Raw genomic sequence first — 21,686 nt, 5'->3', positions numbered from 1 at the left:
GTGTCAGTCAAAGTAGTAAACAAAAATAAAAAATGGTTTAGAAAACTTCACCGTAGCAGATGTCTATCACTAAGGACACTAACAAAAAATGAGAGCTTCACAGAATGGTCAGGGTTATATTGATGCACTGTTTTTGAGATAAAACTTTTCTGTAACTTCTAGTGGAAGAATCCTTTTGAATCTTTTGTAAGCGTTTTTATTGCTGTATACACTCAGCAGCCTCTCTGTTAGGTACACCTTGCTAGTACCGAGTTGGACCCCCTTTTTGCTTTCAGAACTGCCCTAATTCTTCGTGGCATAGATTCAGCAGGGTGTTGAAAACATTCCTCAGAGATTATGGTCCATATTAACATGAGTTACTGTTGCCTTTCTGTCATTTTGAACCAGTCTCCCCATTCTCCTCTGACCTCTGACATCAACAAGGGATTTTTGTCCAAACAACTGCTGCGCACTGTTTTTTTTTCTCTTGTTTTGGACCATTCTCTTTAAATTACACACAGCGATGGTTGTGCGTATAAATCTCCCAGTAGCTCAGCAGTTTTTGAAATACTCAGACCAGTTAGTCTGGCACCACCAACCATGCCTCGTTCAACATCCCTTAAATCCCCTTTCTTCCCCATTCTGATGCTGTGTTTGAACTTCAGCAAGTCATCTTCACCACGTCTAAATGCATTGAGTTGCTGCCATGGGATTAGCTGATTAGCAATTTGTGTTGCCAAGCAATTGTACCTAAAAAGTGGCTGGTGAGTGTATATCCCCATTTCAGGCCCCATCACCATGTCACATACCTATATTCACTTGTGTAAACATATGTCATGCATAGAGCAGCTCGTTCAATTGAATGGGCTGCTCTATATGCGATTGTCGCTCCAAAGAAACTCTGGAACTAATTTTTGGCCCTGAGCTAGGAGCGAATTTACACTCGCACTTTGCCGCGGCAAAATGTTGCTGCATTTGGGGTGCCATTCATGATGAATGGAACCCAAACACACATCACGCATTTTGCCTTGGTTTGGAATCAGGGACCTTAGAAAATGTTCCTCATATTCTGCATAATATCCTTGTGACTGGCAAACACCAGCATAGAAAGAACTCCAAAATGAGAATACCCTTACTCAAAAAAAAAAAAACATTTGTCTGCCGCTCAACTTTTAGGTGTTGATTTTTACTATTGTGTTTTTCATTGTTTTTACAGATGCCTAATTTATGAACATTGCATGAGGACTACAACTGTGCCACCTTTACTTCTGTTTTGAAAGCCTGAGTATGATTTGTGCCAAAAGCATTGCAGGTATGCACTCTTCTTTATACAGGTCTTTATTAATACAATAATCATAACACAACCAATCAGAGGGTCTAAAGACTGTGTTTGAAGGGTTGAAGTGTTTTATTATGCTTCAGCAGACACTCCCTTCATGTCAGTTATTCTAATTTATATCTTAATTTACAGATGCCAGAGTTTCACAGTTCAACAGTCAACAGATTGAATTGAATGAATTTGATATGAATCCTATGCATGTTCTCTTAGAATATGTAATGTTGTTTTTTTCTTTCTTTTCAGTGTAACCACATTTAATAAATGTTACACCATCACAGCAGGATTTATGGATTACGTATAGAGTTGAGCTCTATTAGTTCGATCTCAAGCCAAAAAAGAGACTTAGATGTGCATTTGCTTATGGACTGTTTTATGACGAGAACCATTTGATAAGGCCCATAAATGTCTCTCTTACATCATGAGCTAGGTAGGGTTTAATGTGTCTGCATTCCTTTTCAGCCATTCTGCTTTGTGTCAATGTGTCTGAGGCTGGACTCTAATGCATTACCTATTTTGTCACCAACATCCTTATTTTGGGGAAATTATGGGGGGCTATGTGCAATATGATTTCCACATTCTTTCCACACTGTTTTTGTGAGACTTCATTATCTTTACACCAGGCTTTGCTGCAATACTCACTTTCAGTTCACTTTTTTGCCATTAAATATTCTTGGTCTGATGTCCAGCATACTTTTTACCCATTTCCTTTGAGTTTGCCTGTTGCTGGACAGTGAAAAGGGAACAACACAGTAATGAGTTCATCTCTCTGTCGCTCTGCTTTTGTCCTTTATCAGCTTGCTTCTTGACAGCATGTCAGTGGATTGGCCAAAACTAAAGAAATCACTTGGTTCCCACATCCACACTATACAGAGTAAATGGAGGAATATCCCCTATTGGCTATTCTAATGTGACAGCCAGCTCCCTTGGCTGCCAGAATTCCTGAACAGTGACTGCATCTGAGTGGATGCAAGAACTGTTCAGTCAACAATTTTCCTCCCAGCTCCGTTTACAAATATCTGGAATAAGAACAAGCTGCTGATCAGACCTTTTGCTTTTAATTCACACTGGGATAAAGCCCATTGTAGGTAAAATTCACTTCTTGTCTGTTCACTTTGTTTCCAGTCAAGCCCTGATGAAGGGGGCATTTGGACCCCTGAAACTCATTGGATACTTCTAGAATTATGTGGTGGGATAACTCCTCAAAGGGCATACAAACCCATAAAAAAACCATAAACCTAAATCCACAACTACTGTATAGTCTGTGAAAGATAGTGATCCATTCCCAAACCAAATGTCCAATTATAGTGCTATAGAGAGTGCCTGGCATCCACTTCAAACAACAATTATTCCCTTGTGGATACTCTCCCTGCTGACCTTATAATTAGACCTACAGTGCCTTGTTGTGTTGGTCTATAACATTACATCCCAATAAAATACATTTACGTTTTTGGTTGTAACATGACAAAATGTGAAAAATTTCACATTTTCAAGGCACTGTACATAATAACAAAAAGGTCAAATACGCTTGTTGTTAAATGTTGTCCTTCATGCTGCAACTTGTCCATGCTAGTTTCCTCCAAGCAAATCTTCACTCCTTGTGACTCCAAACGTGCAATATACCGTATTTTTCGCTCCATAAGACGCACCTGACCATAAGACGCGCCTAGGTTTTAGAGGAGAAAAACAAGAAAAAAATATTCTGAACCAATGGACTGCAGACATAGTACAGAGACTGCGGACGTAGTACAGAAGATGACCAGAGACTGCGGACACAGTACAGGAGATGACCAGAGACTGCGGATGTAGTACAGAGGATGACCAGAGACTGCGGACGCAGTACAGGAGATGACCAGAGACTGCAGACAGTACAGGGGATGACCAGAGACTGCAGACAGTATAGGGCGGGTGTCGGCAACCCGCGGCTCCAGAGCCGCATGCGGCTCTTTTTCATCTTTGCTGCGGCTCCGGAGCACACTGCCCACCAGGTGCTCGGCAAGCCGCAGATCGCGAGCCACATGCGGCTCTTCTGTGTGCCGGGCGCCCGCTCCCCTCCCTCCTCAAAAATCCGGCCCGCGGAGCGTGGAACATTGGCTGTCAGGATGTAGGTGGGGCAGCCAGGATGTAGGCGGGGCAGAGTGACGAACTCCTCTCTCAGTCCGCCCTGAAGACCAGAACGGCGCGGGAACACAGCGAGAGGAACGCGCGGAGCAAAGGTAAGTGAATTGAGACAATATGGGGGATGAATTACTATGTGGGGGATGAATTACTATGTGGGGGATGAATTACTATGTGGGGGATGAATTACTATGGGGAATGAATTACTATGTGGGGGATGAATTACTATGGGGGAAGAATTACTATATGGGGGATGAATTACTATGGGGGAAGAATTACTATATGGGGGATGAATTACTATATGGGGGATGAATTACTATGGGGGATGAATTACTATGGGGGATGAATTACTATGGGGGATGAATTACTATGTGGGGGATGAATTACTATGGGGGATGAATTACTATGTGGGGGATGAATTACTATATGGGGGATGAATTACTATATGGGATGAATTACTATATGGGGGAGGAATTACTATATGGGGGATGAATTACTATATGGGGGATGAATTACTATGGGGGATGAATTACTATGTGGGGGATGAATTACTATGTGGGGGATGAATTACTATATGGGGGATGAATTACTATATGGGGGATGAATTACTATGTGGGATGAATTACTATGGGGGATGAATTACTATATGGGGGATGAATTACTATGGGGGATGAATTACTATATGGGGGATGTATTTTCAGTTTTAAAAATGTGGCTGTCAAAATAAATTTCAATCGTGGTTTTGGCGAGATTTGGCTCAGTTGAAAAAAAAGGTTGCCCACCACTGACCTAAGGCTATGATTGTGATTATGAAGATACACTGTGGCCCTGATTAACCCTTTGCTTACTGGGCCCTTAAACCCCCTTCATGACCAGAGTGCTTTTTGCAATATATGCAGTGTCGGATTTGTTATAAATGTTGCAATGGTTTTGCGGCTCCCAGTCTTTTTTTTCCCTTCGGAAACGGGTCCAAGTGGCTCTTTATGTCTTAAAGGTTGCAGACCCCTGGTATAGGGGATGACCAGAGCCTGCGGACCTTTAGGGAGGGAGGGGGAGCAGGTACCTGAATTTGACAGGTACCCGCTCCCACTTCCACGGAGTTGGCCTTCCTTTACTTTGGGCACCCGGCTGTGACAGCCGGGTACCCACTGCGCATGCACGAGAAGCGCTGCACTTTGTGGATGGCCCGGCATCTTCTGGGACCTGTCATGTGTCCCACAAGACGCCGGACCATTCACAAAGCGCAGCGCTTTTTGCGCATGCGCAGTGGGCACCCGGCTGTCACAGATGCCGGCGCGGGAAGACTGCGCAGCGCTGGACCGAGGAACAGGTAAGGTCCTGCATCTGAGAACAGCTGAGCGGCCGGCCAGGTATTCTGACATGGTGGCGGCGGAAATACCGGAACGCCCGCTTTATATTCACTCCATAAGACACACTGACATTTTTTCCCCTCTTTTTGGGGGGAAAAAAGTGCGTCTTATGGAGCGAAAAATACGGTAGTTCCAAAAAAACCAAAAGACTATTTCGTAGTACAGCACCATTTTGATAAACAAAAAGATGAGCGTATGCAGTCACAATAACCAAATCTCAACAAACTCTACACCAAGTGTTTCATTGTTCAGAAACAACAATCCTTCCTAAACCCAACAATGCTCATGGTGTGCTGTTATCCGTGATACTTCCCATCACCAATACGTGTGCTCTACACTCACCTTCTTCTTTGACCTATATTGAAATAGGTCACACACACTTTTTAGGTTGGTCAATTTCTGCTCGTTCTCCTCTAGCAAGATTTTAGTACATTTCTTGCCTTGCATTATTAAATAAATGATTTGACTTTTACTATCAACTAGAGTTGCTCAAACCAGATCCACCCGGATCTGTTGTCAGGTCAGAGCTAGCAATAGTAAGCAGATCTTGCTACTGAAATCTCTAAGAGAAATTAGTCAGTCCATCCGCTAAGCTGAGTAGGCTGAATGTGAAAACTGATGTGCTGTGATGTGCTGCAGCTACTGAGTTATAAAAGTCCAACCATTAGCAGATATAGATTAGGGCAGAAAGGGGCCCTAGCAGCCTTGGCTTCTTACCAACCTCCCCAACACATATAGGGGGCTGGTTGACTCCCTTCTAATAGAAATAAAGTTAGTGTATGTGTACAGCAGATCAGTCTCCTGCTGTTTCTTTGCCTCCTGCTACCCCCCCCCCCCCCCCCTGTAGTCCCCACCCCAAGCTCTGTAAGCCCCTTATGCAGTTGAGAACAGAGGTCATGTGATCACTTATTAAAAAAAGAAAAAGGTATTTAGAATGTTCATATATCCTTGTTTTACAAGGTAGTGCTTTACATAATATTTGTTAAGTTATAAAAAGGTTAAAAGAATGTACATTTTTTTTTTTAGTAAAAAAAAAAAAACATACACACGCAAAATTAAAATGCAAACGCACGCACAGGGTGTGCACATGTATGTAAACAGCAGTTGTGCCACACATTATATACCAATCAGCTATAGTGCTATGATGACCCATCTAATATTGAGTAGGTCTCCATTTTGCCAACAAAACAGCCCTGACTGATAGCAGCGTGGTCGCCATTACATCTCTGAATTTCATATGCTATTGTGTACCATTTACCTGTCAGTGATCTTAATGTTATGGGTGAGCAGTGGATACCGCCACAAATGGAGTGGGAGAAATAATTTTAGGTTTTCCATTTGGGGTTTACTCTAAACATGATTTATAAGAGCATGTAAAGCATTGACTATTAATCCTAATTTTGGATATCAAAATGTTTCAACATTGCATGCATTTGGGTGCATGCACTTCTGAGAATTGATATATTTGGTATGTCTTACTCTACACTACTTCATCCTTTTTTTTTTTTTTTTTTTTTTTTTTGTTTAATGGGGATTATATTGTGTTTGTGTGCAATTATATTTAATTTTAGGTTATTTTTTTCCTGAAAATATATAGATGTAATAAACCTCTGTGCAAATTTCATGCAACATAAAAAAAATTCCAGCTACCAACCTTTTTTTCTGCAAGGCTTCTACGTTCAGAAGATATATATTGCTTAGGGTTTTGAGTAATTTCTATAGACAAAAGTGAATATTTTAATATGCTTGCAAAAAAAATGGGGAAAATGATTTCAAGAGGAGCTAGCTAAGCTGTAGGCAGCCTCAGTGGTTTCTACTGTTAAATCATGGGTAATAATGTGTGAGCTGAATATATAATAATATTCCTCATTAGGGCACCATCCCGCCTAAATATCTAACCAACGATTTGGGGTACAGACCCTCCCAAAATGAACAGAATGAGATCCCAGTTCAGAAAAGTGGGACTTCTTCAGCATCCACACTTGAGTATACATGAAGAGAGGGCATGCTGGTTTGGAAGAAACGCATATCAGTTCTAGGTGGCCAAAGGCACATAATCCTAAGAACCCTGTGATTCCGTTCATTTCCTGCGGCAACCGGAAGACCAGATATCCATATCCTTAACGGGTGTAGAATTAAAAAAATAATAATTTTAACCAAAACTGTATTTAAATAAGGTCTTATTTGTTATAATACTACTCAATGAGACCGGTTTTATCACTAGGGATTTTCAATGGATGTATGTCCCTTTTTAAACCTTGAAATGGCTTTGCCAGGATCAAAAATACGAAGGATTTATTTTTTTTTTTTATTAGGCAGAGCTGCTTTTACGAATGTCTGGGGCTTTTAAAAATGAAAAAGGCTTTATGGTGACCTAAACTTAATATTTTTAACATTGCACTGTTTATATCCTACTCGCCTCCCTGCCTGTCTCCAGCACTGAACCCTGGGAATAGCAGGGAGGGGAGAAACCTTGCAGTGTGACGATCAACGATTGGGTGCTCATCAGGAAACGGGAGTGTCGGTCTCTCTTAATGTCCAGCAGAGGAGCATCTTCTGAGTGAGTAAATTACCCTCGCACATGGAAGCACTTGGGTACTCAGTACAAGCACATGCTGAACAGAGAAATCAAGCTCCTATGTCCATCGGGGTTGGATCACTTTTTTTGTTCAACCTGCTGGTTGAATGAAAAATCACTACTAATTTATGGACTGCCTTACTGAGCCTACCTTAAAGAAGAACTTCATTAATACCAGCAACTGTTGGGACTATGAGCATCTTAGTCAGGTCTATGTACAATATAATGTATAGAGTACAGGGGTCAGGAGTAAGTAAAAAAACAAAACCACATATGGAGTGCAGTGGTCAGGATGAGAACCATGTTCACATCAGAGTCCTCCCTTTCATTAAAGTCCCCAGCAATTACTTCTATAAATTGGAGTGCGCCCTCACATCGGGCCGTGGCGGAGTGCGCCCTCACATCGGGCCGTGGCGGAGTGCGCCCTCACATCGGGCCGTGGCGGAGTGCGCCCTCACATCGGGCCGTGACGGAGTGCGCCCTGACATGACACCGAACCATGGCGGAGTGCGCCCTGCCATGACATCGGACCGCGCCCTGACATGACACCGAACCATGGCGGAGTGCGCCCTGCCATGACATCGGACCGCGCCCTGACATGACACCGAACCATGGCGGAGTGCGCCCTGCCATGACATCGGACCGCGCCCTGACATGACACCGAACCATGGCGGAGTGCGCCCTGACATCACAGTTCAGTTGCTAACTGGACATGCAATAGTTACGTGTGTGAAGCTCCTGGAAGAACAGGGAGGGAAGGGAGGGAGATGAGCTCCATTAATGCAGAGATCATTCACTGCAGGCTCAGACAGCGGCATTATTGGTACAGCCAGATGGATCTTCAAATTTCCCGCCCACACACAAAGTCCCCTTCTTCAAGCAATCACTGGAGTGCAGGCAGGGCAGACAGAGGAGAGGGGCAGGTAGAGGTAGAGCAAAACGATACCTCTCTCCTGTTCATGCAGGAGGGAAGGGGGGAAAGGGGAGTATGCTCGCTGGACGAGTGTTACACTGTGTGCACAGCTGCAGCTGTTCTGCCTGTGTTTACTGATAGCCCTGCTACTTGCCCGCAATGGGCTAAGTGAAAGAAAAAAATTACCTGCCCGGAACTATATGTTCCAGGCATCGGGCGTTAGGATTTGCACATCCCTACTTAAGATAGATTCCAAAACCCTTATGTATATTCGTACACTAGGTTTCCAGACAAACAAGAAGGGTAGTTAGGGCTGAAGGTAACCACACCAAAGGTCAGACTGTTCTTGACCATCCATCTATAACCATGTATAATCAAGCATGGATCCTGAAGAAGCTGTGTGAAACTTGTTGATCCTATATGGGCAGCACAGTGGCTAAATGGTTTCCGCCTGGCAGTACTAGGGTCGTTGGTTCGAATCCCAGCCACGGTACCACCTGTCTGGAGTTTGCATGTTCTCCCTGTGCCTGCGTGGGTTTCCTCCCACACTCCAAAGACATGCTAGTAGGTTAATTGGATCCTGTCTAAATTGGCCCCAGTATGTTTGTGTATGAATGTAAGTTAGGGACCTTAGATTGTACGCCCCTTGAGGGTTAGGGACTGATGTGAATGTACAATATATATGTGTAAAGCGCTGCGTAAATTGACGGCGCTATATAAGTACCTGAAATAAATAATATGCTGTTATAATGTTATAGTATAACGTGGCATTATTGGATCTTATGGTTATGATTTAATATGAAGATGGCATTGTAATCTTATTTTGTAATTGAATCGATATTGGTTTTACATATGGTTGTATTTTGTAATTCCTCTTATCTGGCACAATTTTATCAAGTCCCACTTTTTTGGTCTGGGATCTCATTCCTTTCATTTTGGGAGGCTCTGTGCCCCAGATCTTTTGGGAGTTTCTTTTACTGTTGTTTATCTTGGCTGTTAGTTGCCTTGTCCCCTTCAACTGGACTGATTTGGGATGTCCCAGTGTTCGTGAATTCATTTTGACTTCATGCCCTTTGATTAAGTAAACAGGATTTTTGTACTCCACCATAAAACCTTTTTGTTGGAATTCATGGAGAGACATAGGTCCCACCCTTCTGTGTTTTTATAATCTACACACAGTACTGCTTTTCTAGTAGCTGAAGCATCATGGGAGTGGGAGGAGATATACTTAGCTGGCCACTAGCTTTTTTTTGTTTGGCAATGTCCATTTGTTTCTAAAGTCCACAATATAACGCAGTGTTCCTGAATTCTGCTGAGCCCCTGTCCCTTATTGAACTCCGAGAAAAATATTTTACAGTGAGTACAAAAATCCAGTCCTGTAGAAAGGAATCTGGCTTGGACACCAAACTGGCCCAGGAGCATTTGATACGGTCATCTTGTAAGTCTGCAGCAGACACCCTGGGGGCGCAATATTTCTTTATGCAGTTGCACATTGGTCTTTGCGTCATGTTGTTAAATAAAGGTCAGCACTTTGGATGCTGACCTCACCCTTTTATAGAGATACAAAAAATCCTTTTATTTTCAGTGAAAAAATGATAGGTTCACAGTATGCTTGTATATCATAACAGAGCATGTTTTCTCTTTGTTTCAGCAACCGGCCTTCAAGCCAGACATACATTCCATGTAGCATGAAACAAGCCAGGGACTGTAAGAATGACTGAAGTTACTATCCCATCCAGAATGCGGAAGGGCCTCTTGAAGGACCCTGATATAGCGGATCTTTTTTGCAAGGAGGATCCAGAGAGAATATTTGTAGATCTGCATGAAATTGGACATGGCAGCTTTGGAGCAGTATACTTTGTAAGAACACTTTAATATACATTGCCAGTTTGTAGAGCGTTTTTCTTTTTAATATGAATAAATAACTCTACTTTGTAGCAACAAAACAATGAATTTGGTCTTAAAACAAGTATTCCTTGCAGAATCTGATAGATCTGCCTCTATTGTGTTCCGTTCACTGGGAACACTGCAAAGAAGTCTCTGCTCTCCCCACAGGTTACCCACTACCTGCAGCTTCTGACCTGGCCTTAGATTGAATGGAAGTGATTGTGCCTGTAGAAATCTTTGGGTCTGATCACTGCTACCTAAATAAGGTATAGCAGAGTGCTGGTATCAGAATCCAGCTGACAGCAGCTCATATGAAGGACACAAGGGGTTCCTAAATGCTGCAGAGAATACATATGCAATGGGGGTTATTTACTAAACCTGGAGAGTGCAAAATCTGGTGCAACTCTGCATAGAAACCAGTCAGGTTCCAGGTTATATTTCCAGAGCTTAATTGAAGAAGCTGGCTACTATGCACAGCTGCACCAAATTCTGAGTGCACTAGATTTAGTAAATCTACTCCAACGTGTTTCACTGGGCAAAACTGGCTTTTTGAGGTGTTTTTAATAACTTCCTGTATAGGAGGCATAACAGTGAGTAGAAAGGGAGGAATAAAGACTCTCTCCTGAAAATCTTGAGGAGCTCAAAGTTCTACAAATAACATTGATGATTGTTTACCCAATTCACAAAAACAAAATCAAAATACTATTATCGCTACATTTTTTATTTGCTGATTAAAAATTTATTTTTTTTAGTTTGATAAGTGCACTACCATTCAGCTGAACTTGCATTTGTGGCTTTTCTTTTAAGGTGATTTGGCTGTAAAAGTCAACTCGCAAAGATTGTAGCACAGGTTGTTGCTTCTTACAATACAAGTAGCACCAGGCTGGTGATAACAGAGTATCGGTGATTTCTATCTAAGAAAGTAAGTTGTGATGAAATCAAGCTTCATGATATAAAATTACTAAAGATCTAAGGCTTCAAACAGTCATATACCCATTTCATATGAAAAACAAAAATGTAATGTTTGAGCGATGACTGCCAACTCAGCAGCATGTATTTCTCCTGTATGCCAATCCACAACAAGCTCTCAGCAAGCTCATTTACCATACGTTGGCCTAGTATATTAACAGGTCAAATGCGCTTAGATATCAACTTGGTCTATGCAACAGATCTCCCCTCCTCTCTCAAGATCCCCAGGTCTGCTACATGGATCGAGTTGAGACCTAAGCACTTTTGACCAGTAAATAAGCCAGATGAAAGCTAGTTGTGGATTAGCATGGAAAAGGAGGTGTATGTGCCGTTTGTGTTTTGATGTTACTAGAAGAGATTTGCAAGCTCCCAAAGCTACTGTAAAGGTTACTGCAAGGAAGAGCATGGTCATGTATGGTAGATATTTCAGGACAAGCTCAGGAGAAAATGGTCATTTCTAACATCTTTTTTTGTTTCATGTAGGCCACAAACTCTACAAATAATGAAGTGGTTGCTATTAAGAAGATGTCCTATAGTGGGAAACAGATGAATGAGGTAAGAAGTTAATCTGCTACAATAGGTATGTATCCCGGGCTCCCCTCGTGGAACTAGGCAGAAGACTGCTGTCTGGTATCTGTAATTCTATCACTTTTTGGATGAAAAAAGTTTAAACTATAGAGTAGGAAGTAACTGCACATGAGCTAGCCACCTAAGGGGAAAAGTTTGTTTTTTTTCCAGTATGGAAATGTTTGATTTCCATGTACACTTATAAGATTGATTTGTACATTTTAAAAAGTTAAAATAACATCTTATGGCCATTGGAATGTTTAATGCCTGAAAATGAAAAACACATGTTCGTTCTGGGTGTTGGCGGTAGCAAAAGTGTTAGATGCAGAGAGTGGTCCCCCATCTCCTACGGCCCCTTGTATATGACATTGGGATCCTATCTTTCTGTTAGACTGTTTGGCAGGCTGGGTTCAGACAAGAGAATGGGGAAATATGGTAGTTCTCATATAGAGCCTCCTAGATTGTTAGCTCCAAGGAGCAGGGCCCTCAAATCCCTCTTGTATTGTTACTGTATTGTCTCCCGTTATATTGTAACGCGCTGAGCAAACTGTTGGCGCTATATAAATCCTGTATAATAATACAGAGCCACTGTAGTTTTAGTGGTATTGCAGTACCCAAAATTGCCAGCAGATATCACTGCATGCAAGCTCTAACCTCTGTGCCAAGAAAGTACTTAAATGACACTTTGCAATGTTATGCAGATTCTGTAAGACCTGTTTGGAGTGAAGTGTGTGTAGATGCATGCAATTGCATAAGTTCATTAAAGGAGTGTAAAAGAGTAATATTAAAATAGTGTTAAAACCCTGAGTGTTTTTTTTAGTTTAATATGTTGAGCAAAATAAAAAAAAATATCTCCCAGTAAACTATTTTTAAAAAAAAGTCTTACCCCAGCACTTGCAGTTAACAACTTTCAATGCTACTGGCTCCTGCTTCCCTAAACTTCCTGTCTTCACAGGAAAGAGTGGTTGTAAACCTTTACATATACCCAGTGAAGTGACTAGCCTCAGGTGATACAAAGAGATGAAACAAATCTTTCTACATCAGTTATACCTACTTATCTGCAGCCATCTCTGCTCTACATCCAAAGTCCAGAATTTATACAGCTTGTCTGAGCTTTGAGTGGGGAGCTGAAGTTATACTCTGCAGAGCTCAGTATGTAGCTGATTTGGAGGAAAGGGACACACCCTCCCCCCCTTCACACAGCACACATGAACAAAGCTGAGGCTGTGTGCTGGAGCTACCTCCTCTGTCACCTTTTTCTCTTGGTGACAGTAAAACATGTCAGAAGTGACTAACCAGAACGAGGCCGCAAACAGAAATGGCACTTAATGCTCTGGACTGAGACAAGTACACATGGCTGAGGTTTACGAACACTTTAGCAGTGCTATGAGATTTGTGTGTTTCTATTGATGGACACTGTGTAGGGAGACAAAACTTTAGTCCCTGCATCCAAGAGTTGCTCCACAGGCTACTGTAAGAAAAAGAATCCACCCTAAAACCGCAAACCTGGAGCATAGCCAAAGATTAAAAGATAAAGAAGCTGCATACTCAGTAAGTGATTATGTCAGTTGTTGAACATGCTTAACCCCTTGACACCGACGTCACACAAATATGCGGCCTCACGGAACTGGGCTTTTTTCCCTGGGGCTGCATATTTGCGTACCTGTCTTTGTGCTGGGAGTGTGCCGCTCGGCGCGCTCCCAGCACAGAGACCGCGGTGTTACTGAGAGCCCCGGGTCCCATTCTAACGATCAGGACTCGGGACTCCTGATTCCGGGTCACATGATCACTGTGATAGGCTCTGACTGGCTATCACAGTGATCAGTCACTGTGCAGCCCGGCCCCCTTGTTTTTTCTCTCTCTGTGAATGGAGAAGAGAGATACATTGTATCTCTCTAACTCCTGGCATAGAGAGAAAAAAAAATGTTTAAAAAAAAAAGAAGATAAATAAATATTAAAAATAAAATAAAAAATAAAGAAAAATACCTACCGTATTTTTCGCTCCATAAGACGCACAATGTCAGTGCATCTTATGGAGCGAATGTAAAGCGGCCGGTCCGGTATTTCTGCCGCCACCATGTCAGAATATCGGGCGGGCCGCTCAGCTCTTCTCTCTTGCAGGACCTTACCTGTTCCTCGCTCCAGTGCTGCAGTCTTCCCGCGGCGGCTTCTGTGACAGCCGGGTGCCCACTGCGCATGCGCAAGAAGCGCTGCGCTTTGTGAATGGTCCGGTGTCTTCTGGGACACATGACAGGTCCCAGAAGGCTCCGGGCCATTTACAAAGCGCAGCGCTTCTCGTGCATGCGCAGTGGGCACCCGCCTGTCACAGAAGCCGGCACGGGAAGAAGGAAGGACAACTCTGCGGAAGTGGGAGCGGGTACCTGTCAAATTCAGGTATCATTTCCCCCTCCCTCCCCAAAGGTCCGCAGTCTCTGGTTATCTCCTTTACTGTCTGCAGTCTCTGGTCATCCCCTGCACTATCTGCAGTTTCTGGTCATCTGTACTATGTCCACAGTCTCTGGTCATCTGTACAATGTCCACAGTCTCTGGTCATCTGTACAATGTCTGCAGTCTCTGGTCATCTCCTGTACTATGTCTGCAGTCTCTGGTCATCTCCTGTACTGTCCGCAGTCTCTGATCATCTCCTGTACTGTCCGAACACAGTACAGGAGATGATCAGAGACTGCGAACACAGTACAGGAGATGACCAGAGACTGCGAACACAGTACAGGAGATGATCAGAGACTACGCAGTCTCTGGTCATCTCCTGTCCTATGTCCGCAGTCTCTGGTCATTTTCTTGTCCTATGTCCGCAGTCTCTGGTCATCTCCTGTCCTATGTCCGCAGTCTCTGGTCATCCCCTGTATGGTGTCTGCAGTCCATTGGTTCAGAATATTTTTTTTCTTGTTTTTCTCCTCTAAAACCTAGGCGCGTCTTATGGTCAGGTACGTCTTATGGAGCGAAAAATACAGTAGATCAAGGTTTGATGTAGTTCAGTGCCAGGGTTAGTGTTTGGGTCAAAGGTCAGGATTTTTTTTTTAAAAAATGGTATCCGTGTCAGTTAGTGTTCATGTCACTGTCAGTGTGTTTTAGGTAAAAATAAAAGACAAAAAAAAAATGTGCGCTATTGTTTCTGGGCTGTACTACGGGTACAAACAGATAACATGCACAGATATGGTATCATTGCGATGGTCAAAAACTGGAGAATTTATTTTGGGTTGTTCTTTGGTGGTAGGTTATGGTCATAACAAGAAACACACAGCTAAATAAAAAAAAAGATTTTTTTTTACTATTTTGGGCCAGTTTTCCTTTGATAATAAAAGAAAAAATCCGGAGCTATCCATTACCATTTACCACCTAATAAAAGCCCAATTTGTCCTGAAAAAATCAAGGTATAATCCACCTGGATGTACAAAGTAGTTGTGGTGATATGTACGGTTTTACTATCACATCTCAACGTTGCAGAATTGTGCTTCGACATTTAGAGTTGTTTTACCCTCGGGCGTGAAGGGGTTAAAAAGTACTGTAATATATCTAAAGTCATAACTGTAAAATCAGTCTGTATATGCAGTAAATCATGCTTGTTCTACTCACTGTGGAACCCAAGGGCTGATTCCTCCACATTGTGTAAAAAGGTTGTTTGATCCTGTCTTCTCTGATCCTCCCCTTCTACTGTCCTCAATCCATCGGCTGATAGTACAGAGCTCTAGGAGTCACTCTGCACAGTTTAGTGTGTATGACTGGAGAGTTTTTTTTTCTTTTCTTTGGGAGGGTGCATATGATCAGCACAGGGCCAATCAGCACTGTCCAGACAGAAAGTACTGGGTCATGCAGCCTCATAGGATGGTCAAACAAAATGAAAACTCCTCCTACAAGCTTAAGGCTCCATGCACACTAGCGTTTTTTTTTCTTTTTAAGCAAAAATAAATGCTATGTAAAAAAACCCTGGTAATAGCATTTTTTAGTAGCATTAGCGTTGTATTAGCATTTTTACAGTATATGCAGAAAAATAGCTAGAAAAAAAGCTGTTAGGAGCATTTTAGTAACATTCAGCATTTTTTTTTTGCTGGAAAAACTCTACAAAACACTAATGGCTTAAAGTAGTGTACATGGACACATAGGACAACATTATTTATCTTCTAGGAGCTTTAACCAGTGTTCAGCTGGATACTGATAGAAGTCACAAGACTGCTATATACTGCTGATGGGAAAAGCTATTTAGCAGTTTGTGTTTACTACAATAATTGCATTTCTATGTTGTGTGTATTGTGGGAGACCAGATATAGTGAATGCAGGGTCCTGGGTTTAGGAACACTTTAATTACTGTTATGTCTTGTATTTAAACAGAAATGGCAGGATATAGTCAAGGAAGTGAAATTTCTTCAACAGCTGAAACATCCCAACACAATAGAGTACAAAGGATGTTACTTGAAAGAACATACCGCTTGGGTAAGTAAAGCAGCATTGCTCACTGGTGTTAGAAAATGTGTTTCTGGTGCTCTTGAATCTACACTCTGTTGTTTTGGCAATAACCATTATTCCTTTCTAATATTTAAATGTACAGGCTCATTCTTGAAAGATTCTCTTTGGCTACAGTAACCACAGTTTGTGATTGATAAGTTGAGAAATCTTCATAATGAAAGGGACTTCCTCATTCACAAAGCATATATGAAACGCCTTACTTCATTTAATAATAGTCTGCAAAAAAGTGTGTCTCCTTCCTACCTCTGTGACTGCTTGGTAGAGATTCATCTGTTTTTTTTTTTTCACCTTCTGCCATATTTGCACATCTGTATCTAGTCTAGCCATGTTTTTTTTTTTTTTTCTTTAGTCCCTTAAGCATTTGTTTTCTTATGTAAAGACCGTGGGGATGCATTAAGGCCTAGTACGTACCACTAGGTTTTTTGTTTTGTTTTTTCGTTCAACCCAGAACGAAAAAACTAGCAGCGCAGGAGGAGCTGCTGTATGAACTATTCAATGTTAGTATAGCAATCTCCCCCACTGTGCTTTTTTGTGTTCTTACAGAACACTCTGCCAGAACACTCTTGTAAGCGTTCCGAGAGCGGCAATCAGGAGCCGATTAGAAGACCTTTTTCGGTCATGCCCCTTCGACAGAAGCCGACCGCCATAAACACTGGCCAAATGATGGGCAATTTCTATTGAACCGGCCGATGCCGCCCGACATTCGTGTGTACTAGACTTGAATATAATTATCTGTTTCTCTTTTGAGGTCCCACTGAAAATGCTTGTCTATCATGCTGATCCCCTAAATTCATTAAAGCCAGAGACATCCACACAGTTGGCATTTTTTGAAAGAAGGTTAGCAGTGATAGCGCCTATATATCTTCAATGTGGTATTCAACCCAAAAGCAAATATTTATTATATTGCAGCTTACCAAATTTTAGATGTGATGGCTGCTCTAGTTTTCTTTTTTAGGCTTTCTTTCTTCCATTTTCACTTGGTGATCTGGCCAGTAAGTAAGTCTGTTGTTCACTCAAAGACATGGTATGCAGGTGTAGCAGTTAGTGTTAAATGGTTTGTCTCAACCCTCTAACAGGAGTTCATACAAAGGTCTGCTTTAAAACCTTTATCCCTAAGGGAAATACACTGTTGCTGCAATTGCTTATAACCTGTTTGCTGTAGTTCAGCTTCAGCTTTTTTAGTGATTCTGTTGCTCCTTCATCCAAAGTGGGGACACGCTAATACAGAAGATGTATTACTGGCCAGGTTAGGAGGAGAAAACAGAGGAGGGGAAAAAAAAGAAACATAATGCAGCCACCAAATCTAATGATTGGTAAGCTGCAATATATTACATTTTTAGTTTTGCATTTATTACTGCTTTAGTGTCCCTCAAACATGCAAGTGGACCTCACCTCAACTATTCAGAATTTCACTTGGTGGTATGGGTAAGTGAAAAGGATCTCATTGTATGGGCAACACATTTTTTTTTTAGACTATTTTCCCCTCAGACTTCAGTCAAACAGTTTCCAATGAACATTATGGTGGCTAAAAAAAAAAAAGTAAGAAAAAAAAAGTTATCCATGTGTTCACCAGTCGTAGTTCATGATTTACTCACTGGAAAATGAAACAAAGTATCTGGTCTGGACAAATTCTCTTTTTATTAAGAAAAATTAAATAAATAAAAAATAGGCCCTATATGAGCTTAATTTACAATTGTAGGGAAGCTGAAAACAAAGTAAATGTCCCATCTGCAAAAGTATATCAGTTCTTTAATAGAAACCAGATAAGTTTGGCATCTGTACAGATATGTATAGTGGATATAAAAAGTCTACACACCCCTGTTAAAATGTCAAGTTTCTGTGAAGTAAAAAAACAAAGATAAATAATTTCAGAACTTTTTGCACCTTTAATGTGACCTATAAACTGTACAACTCCAGTGAAAAACTAACTGAAATCTTTTAGGGGGGAAGTAAACATAAACAAACTAAAATAATGTGGTTGCCTAAGTGTGCAGACCCTCTTATAACTGGGGATGTAGCGGTGTTCAGAATTAAGCAATCACATTTAAAATCATGTTAACCTCTTCCTTACCATGCTGCAGCTGAAAGACGGCTACAGCATGGTTGTCTAGTTCTCGGACAATGTCCATGGACGTCATTCCAGAACACACCCCCTGCGCGCTCCTAGCAGTGCGCACCCAGCAACATCGGTTATCGCTGTGTCCGTAGGACACAGCTGATTACATGATACGGTAAACAGCCAATCACAGCGGCCTTTTACCACGAGATCAGCTGTGTCCAATGACACAGCAAATCACCGGGTAAATACAGTTGCCAGTTGTTGGCTGCACTTTCCTCACGCTGTCACAGCATGAGAAAAGTACTGCCGATAACCGGCAATTGTCAGTGAAGTGAACGGCATTGATGATCAGTGCTGCCCATTAGTTACGCCTTTCAGTGCAGCATCATCAGTGCTGCCTATCAGTGCAGCCTCATCAACACACATCAATGCACCTCAGTGAAGGAGAAAAATTACCTGTTTGCAAAATTGTTTGCTCTTTTTTTGTTTATAGAGCAAAAATAAACACCCAGTGGCGATTAAATACAACCAAAAGAAAGCTCTATTTGTGTGAAAAAAATGATAAAAATTTCATATGGTTACAGTGTTGCATGACCACGCAATTGTCATTCAAAGTGCAACAGCGCTGAAAGCTGAAAATTGGCCTGGGCAAAAAGGGGGTATAAGTGCCCAGTAGGCAAGTGGTTAAATAAGTGTCAGTACACACCGGCTATCATTTAAAGTGCCTCTGATTTACCCCAAATAACCTTCAGCTGTTCTAGTAGGTCTTTCCTGAAAGCATTCTACAGCAAAAGCCATGGTCCGCAGAGAGCTTCCAAAGTATCAGAGGGATCTCACTGTTAAAAGGTATGAGTCAGGAGAAGGGTACAAAAGAAATTCCAAGGCATTAGATATATCATGGAACACAGTGAAGACAGTCATCAAAAATGGAGAAAATATGGCGTAACAGTGACGTTACCAAGAACTGGATGCCCCTCCAAAATTGATGAGAAGAAAACTGGTCTGGGAGGCTGCTAAGAGTTTTACCGCAACATTAAAGGAGTTGCAGTAATATCTGGCAAGTACTGGATGTGTGGTACATGTGACCACAATGTCCAGTATTATTCATATGTCTGGGCTATGGGGTAGAGTGGCAAGACTGAAGCCTTTTCTTACAAAGAAAAACATCCAAGCCCGGCTAAATCTTGCAAAAACACATCAGAAGTCTCCCAAAAGCATGTGGGAAAATGTGTTCTGATCAAAGCAAGGTTGAACTTTTTGTCCATAATTCCAAAAGATATGTTTGCCGCAATAACACTGCACATCACCAAAACAACACCATACCCACAGTGAAGCATGGTGGTGGCAGCATCATGCTTTGGGGCTGTTTTTCTTCAGCTGGAACTGGGGCCTTAGTCAAGGTAGAGGGAATTATGAACAGTTCCAAATACCAGTTAATATTGGCACAAAACCTTCAGGCTTCTGCTAGAAAACTGAACATGAAGAGGAACTTCATCTTTCATCATGACAATGACCCAAAGCATACATCCAAATCAACAAAGGAATGGCTTCACTAGAAGAGGATTAAACTTTTGGAATGGCCCAGCCAGAGCCCAGACCTGAATCCGATCGAAAATCTGTGGGATGATCTGAAGAAATCTCCGCCCTCGCAATCTGACAGGTTTGGAGTGTTTTTGCAAGGAATAGTGGGCAAATATTGCCAAGTCAAGATGTGCCATGCTGATACTCATACCGAAAAAGACTGAGTGCTGTCAAAAGGTGCTTCAATAAAGTATTAGTTTAAGGGTGTGCACACTTAAGCAACCATATTATTTTAGTTTTTTTTTAATTTTTACTTCCCTCCACCTAAAAGATTTCAGTTTGTTGTTCAACTGAGTTGTACCGTTTATAGGTTACATTAAAGGAGGAAAAAGTTCTGAAATGATTTATCTTTGTCTCATTTTTTTACAACACAGAAACCTGACATTTTAACAGGGGTGTGTAGACTTTTTATATCCACTGTAGTAACAGGCAGTCGAACTCACAACTTTATGAGCAGAGACCTTTTAACACATTACACAGTATATTATCAACTTGATCTGCTTTAACCTCATTTCTGCTTTATTGTAGTTGGTAATGGAATACTGCCTGGGATCTGCTTCAGATTTGTTAGAAGGTAAGAGACGAGCTACTTGACTATTGTGAAGCATCTAGTGGATTCTAGTGAATTTTATCAAGAATTGGTTAAATATATATTAAATAATATATTAATTATACTCTAGAAATGGCTACATTGACTACAGAGATAATAAAAGTGTGATCCAGTCACATATACCATAGCATTTGCCTTGTCATTCAGCCAACTTTCTGGCAAAACACTGTTGAACACCATGGCTCATGACCATGGCTGTATACGATTTAGGGCCCATTCACACAGTTGCATTATGGTAATGCTCATTAAAATAAGACTTGCATACAACACAAGGTAGCAAATGCTTCTTTATGTGTTGCGTTGTGTGTAATTTTTAATAGCTCCCCTAATTCATCGTAACAATAGTAGGAAGTACTGCAGCACAAGGTGAAAAGAAAAAAGAAAGTACATGGGTGATATTTGGGCCATAGTGCCATGTTTTGACAGCCTGTTTATAATTGGATGCCACAATGTACGTTAACCCACTACAATGGCACAGAGACCTGCGAGTACGACCTCATAATATAAACGGTCATCTGTCTTATTTACAGTTTAGGAGTTGTAAGTTATGTCTTATCTGTTGCTTGCTGCCATTACCTCTCTTTTTGCTTTAATATTTTATTGCACAATAGAAATTTTGCCATGAATGGATAACACAGGTGGATTATACATCATGGGTATATTTATCTGTCATATAAGGTAGACCAGCTAGTGTTCAGAAGAGTGTACCTCGTTTTTCCATGTGTATGCTTTTGGGGGACAGAGACCTTGAATTGTAATACACAGTGGGGCATAGTGTTGCCCATAGTAGCAAAATAGAGTGACTATGGCCCGTACAGTATAAAAACTGGGTGTATTTCAACACCCAAGAGTTACAGATGCAGAGTCCAGCCTGCTATTATCAGCCTGCCATAATTATTGACAGGCTGAAATATGCTACAGCTCTGAGCACTTGCATACAGGGCCGTATGCTTGCAAGGATATATGGCGTGAAAGAGGATTTCCTGCTATTTGGGCATAAGTCCCTGTAAGCATATGGTCCGGTACATGAGTAACACTTGGAACAGAGTACAACGGCCACATATTTTGGCCTGTCATTGATTTTGACAGACTACTGGCAGCTGCACCTGTGCCTTCTGGGTGCCAAAATACACCAGATTGTTATGCTGTAAAGGACAAACCATCTGTGTGCATAAGGCTTAAGCTGTTTCTGGTTTGCTGCTAAGGCAAGCTGCTTGCTGTGGGGGCACTTGTTTGG

General features: G+C 41.6%; 1 protein-coding gene across 3 annotated transcripts in view; it reads left to right on the top strand.

The window, feature by feature from the left end:
- Window positions 1-21,686, top strand: part of TAOK3 (TAO kinase 3) — a 413,079-nt gene that overhangs the window by 112,892 nt on the left and 278,501 nt on the right. For 2 of the 3 annotated variants that reach the window (XM_089677299.1, XM_089677309.1), the window contains exons 2-6: window positions 1,196-1,291; window positions 9,946-10,154; window positions 11,634-11,705; window positions 16,065-16,166; window positions 20,368-20,413. In XM_089677299.1, coding sequence (XP_089533425.1) covers window positions 10,008-10,154; window positions 11,634-11,705; window positions 16,065-16,166; window positions 20,368-20,413 — 367 coding nt within the window. In that variant the 5' untranslated portion in view covers window positions 1,196-1,291; window positions 9,946-10,007. Of the gene's footprint in view, window positions 1-1,195; window positions 1,292-1,613; window positions 1,746-9,945; window positions 10,155-11,633; window positions 11,706-16,064; window positions 16,167-20,367; window positions 20,414-21,686 lie in introns of those variants that run through there. The other variant, XM_089677316.1, reaches the window with a different exon arrangement.

This window comes from Staurois parvus, unplaced genomic scaffold (genome assembly GCF_062004578.1).
Source record: "Staurois parvus isolate SC_StPar_1 unplaced genomic scaffold, SC_StPar_1.0 ptg000014l, whole genome shotgun sequence".
NCBI lineage: Eukaryota > Metazoa > Chordata > Amphibia > Anura > Ranidae > Staurois > Staurois parvus.
The sequence above is the reverse complement of the archived record's forward strand: the minus strand, read 5'-3'. Positions and strand labels throughout refer to the sequence as shown.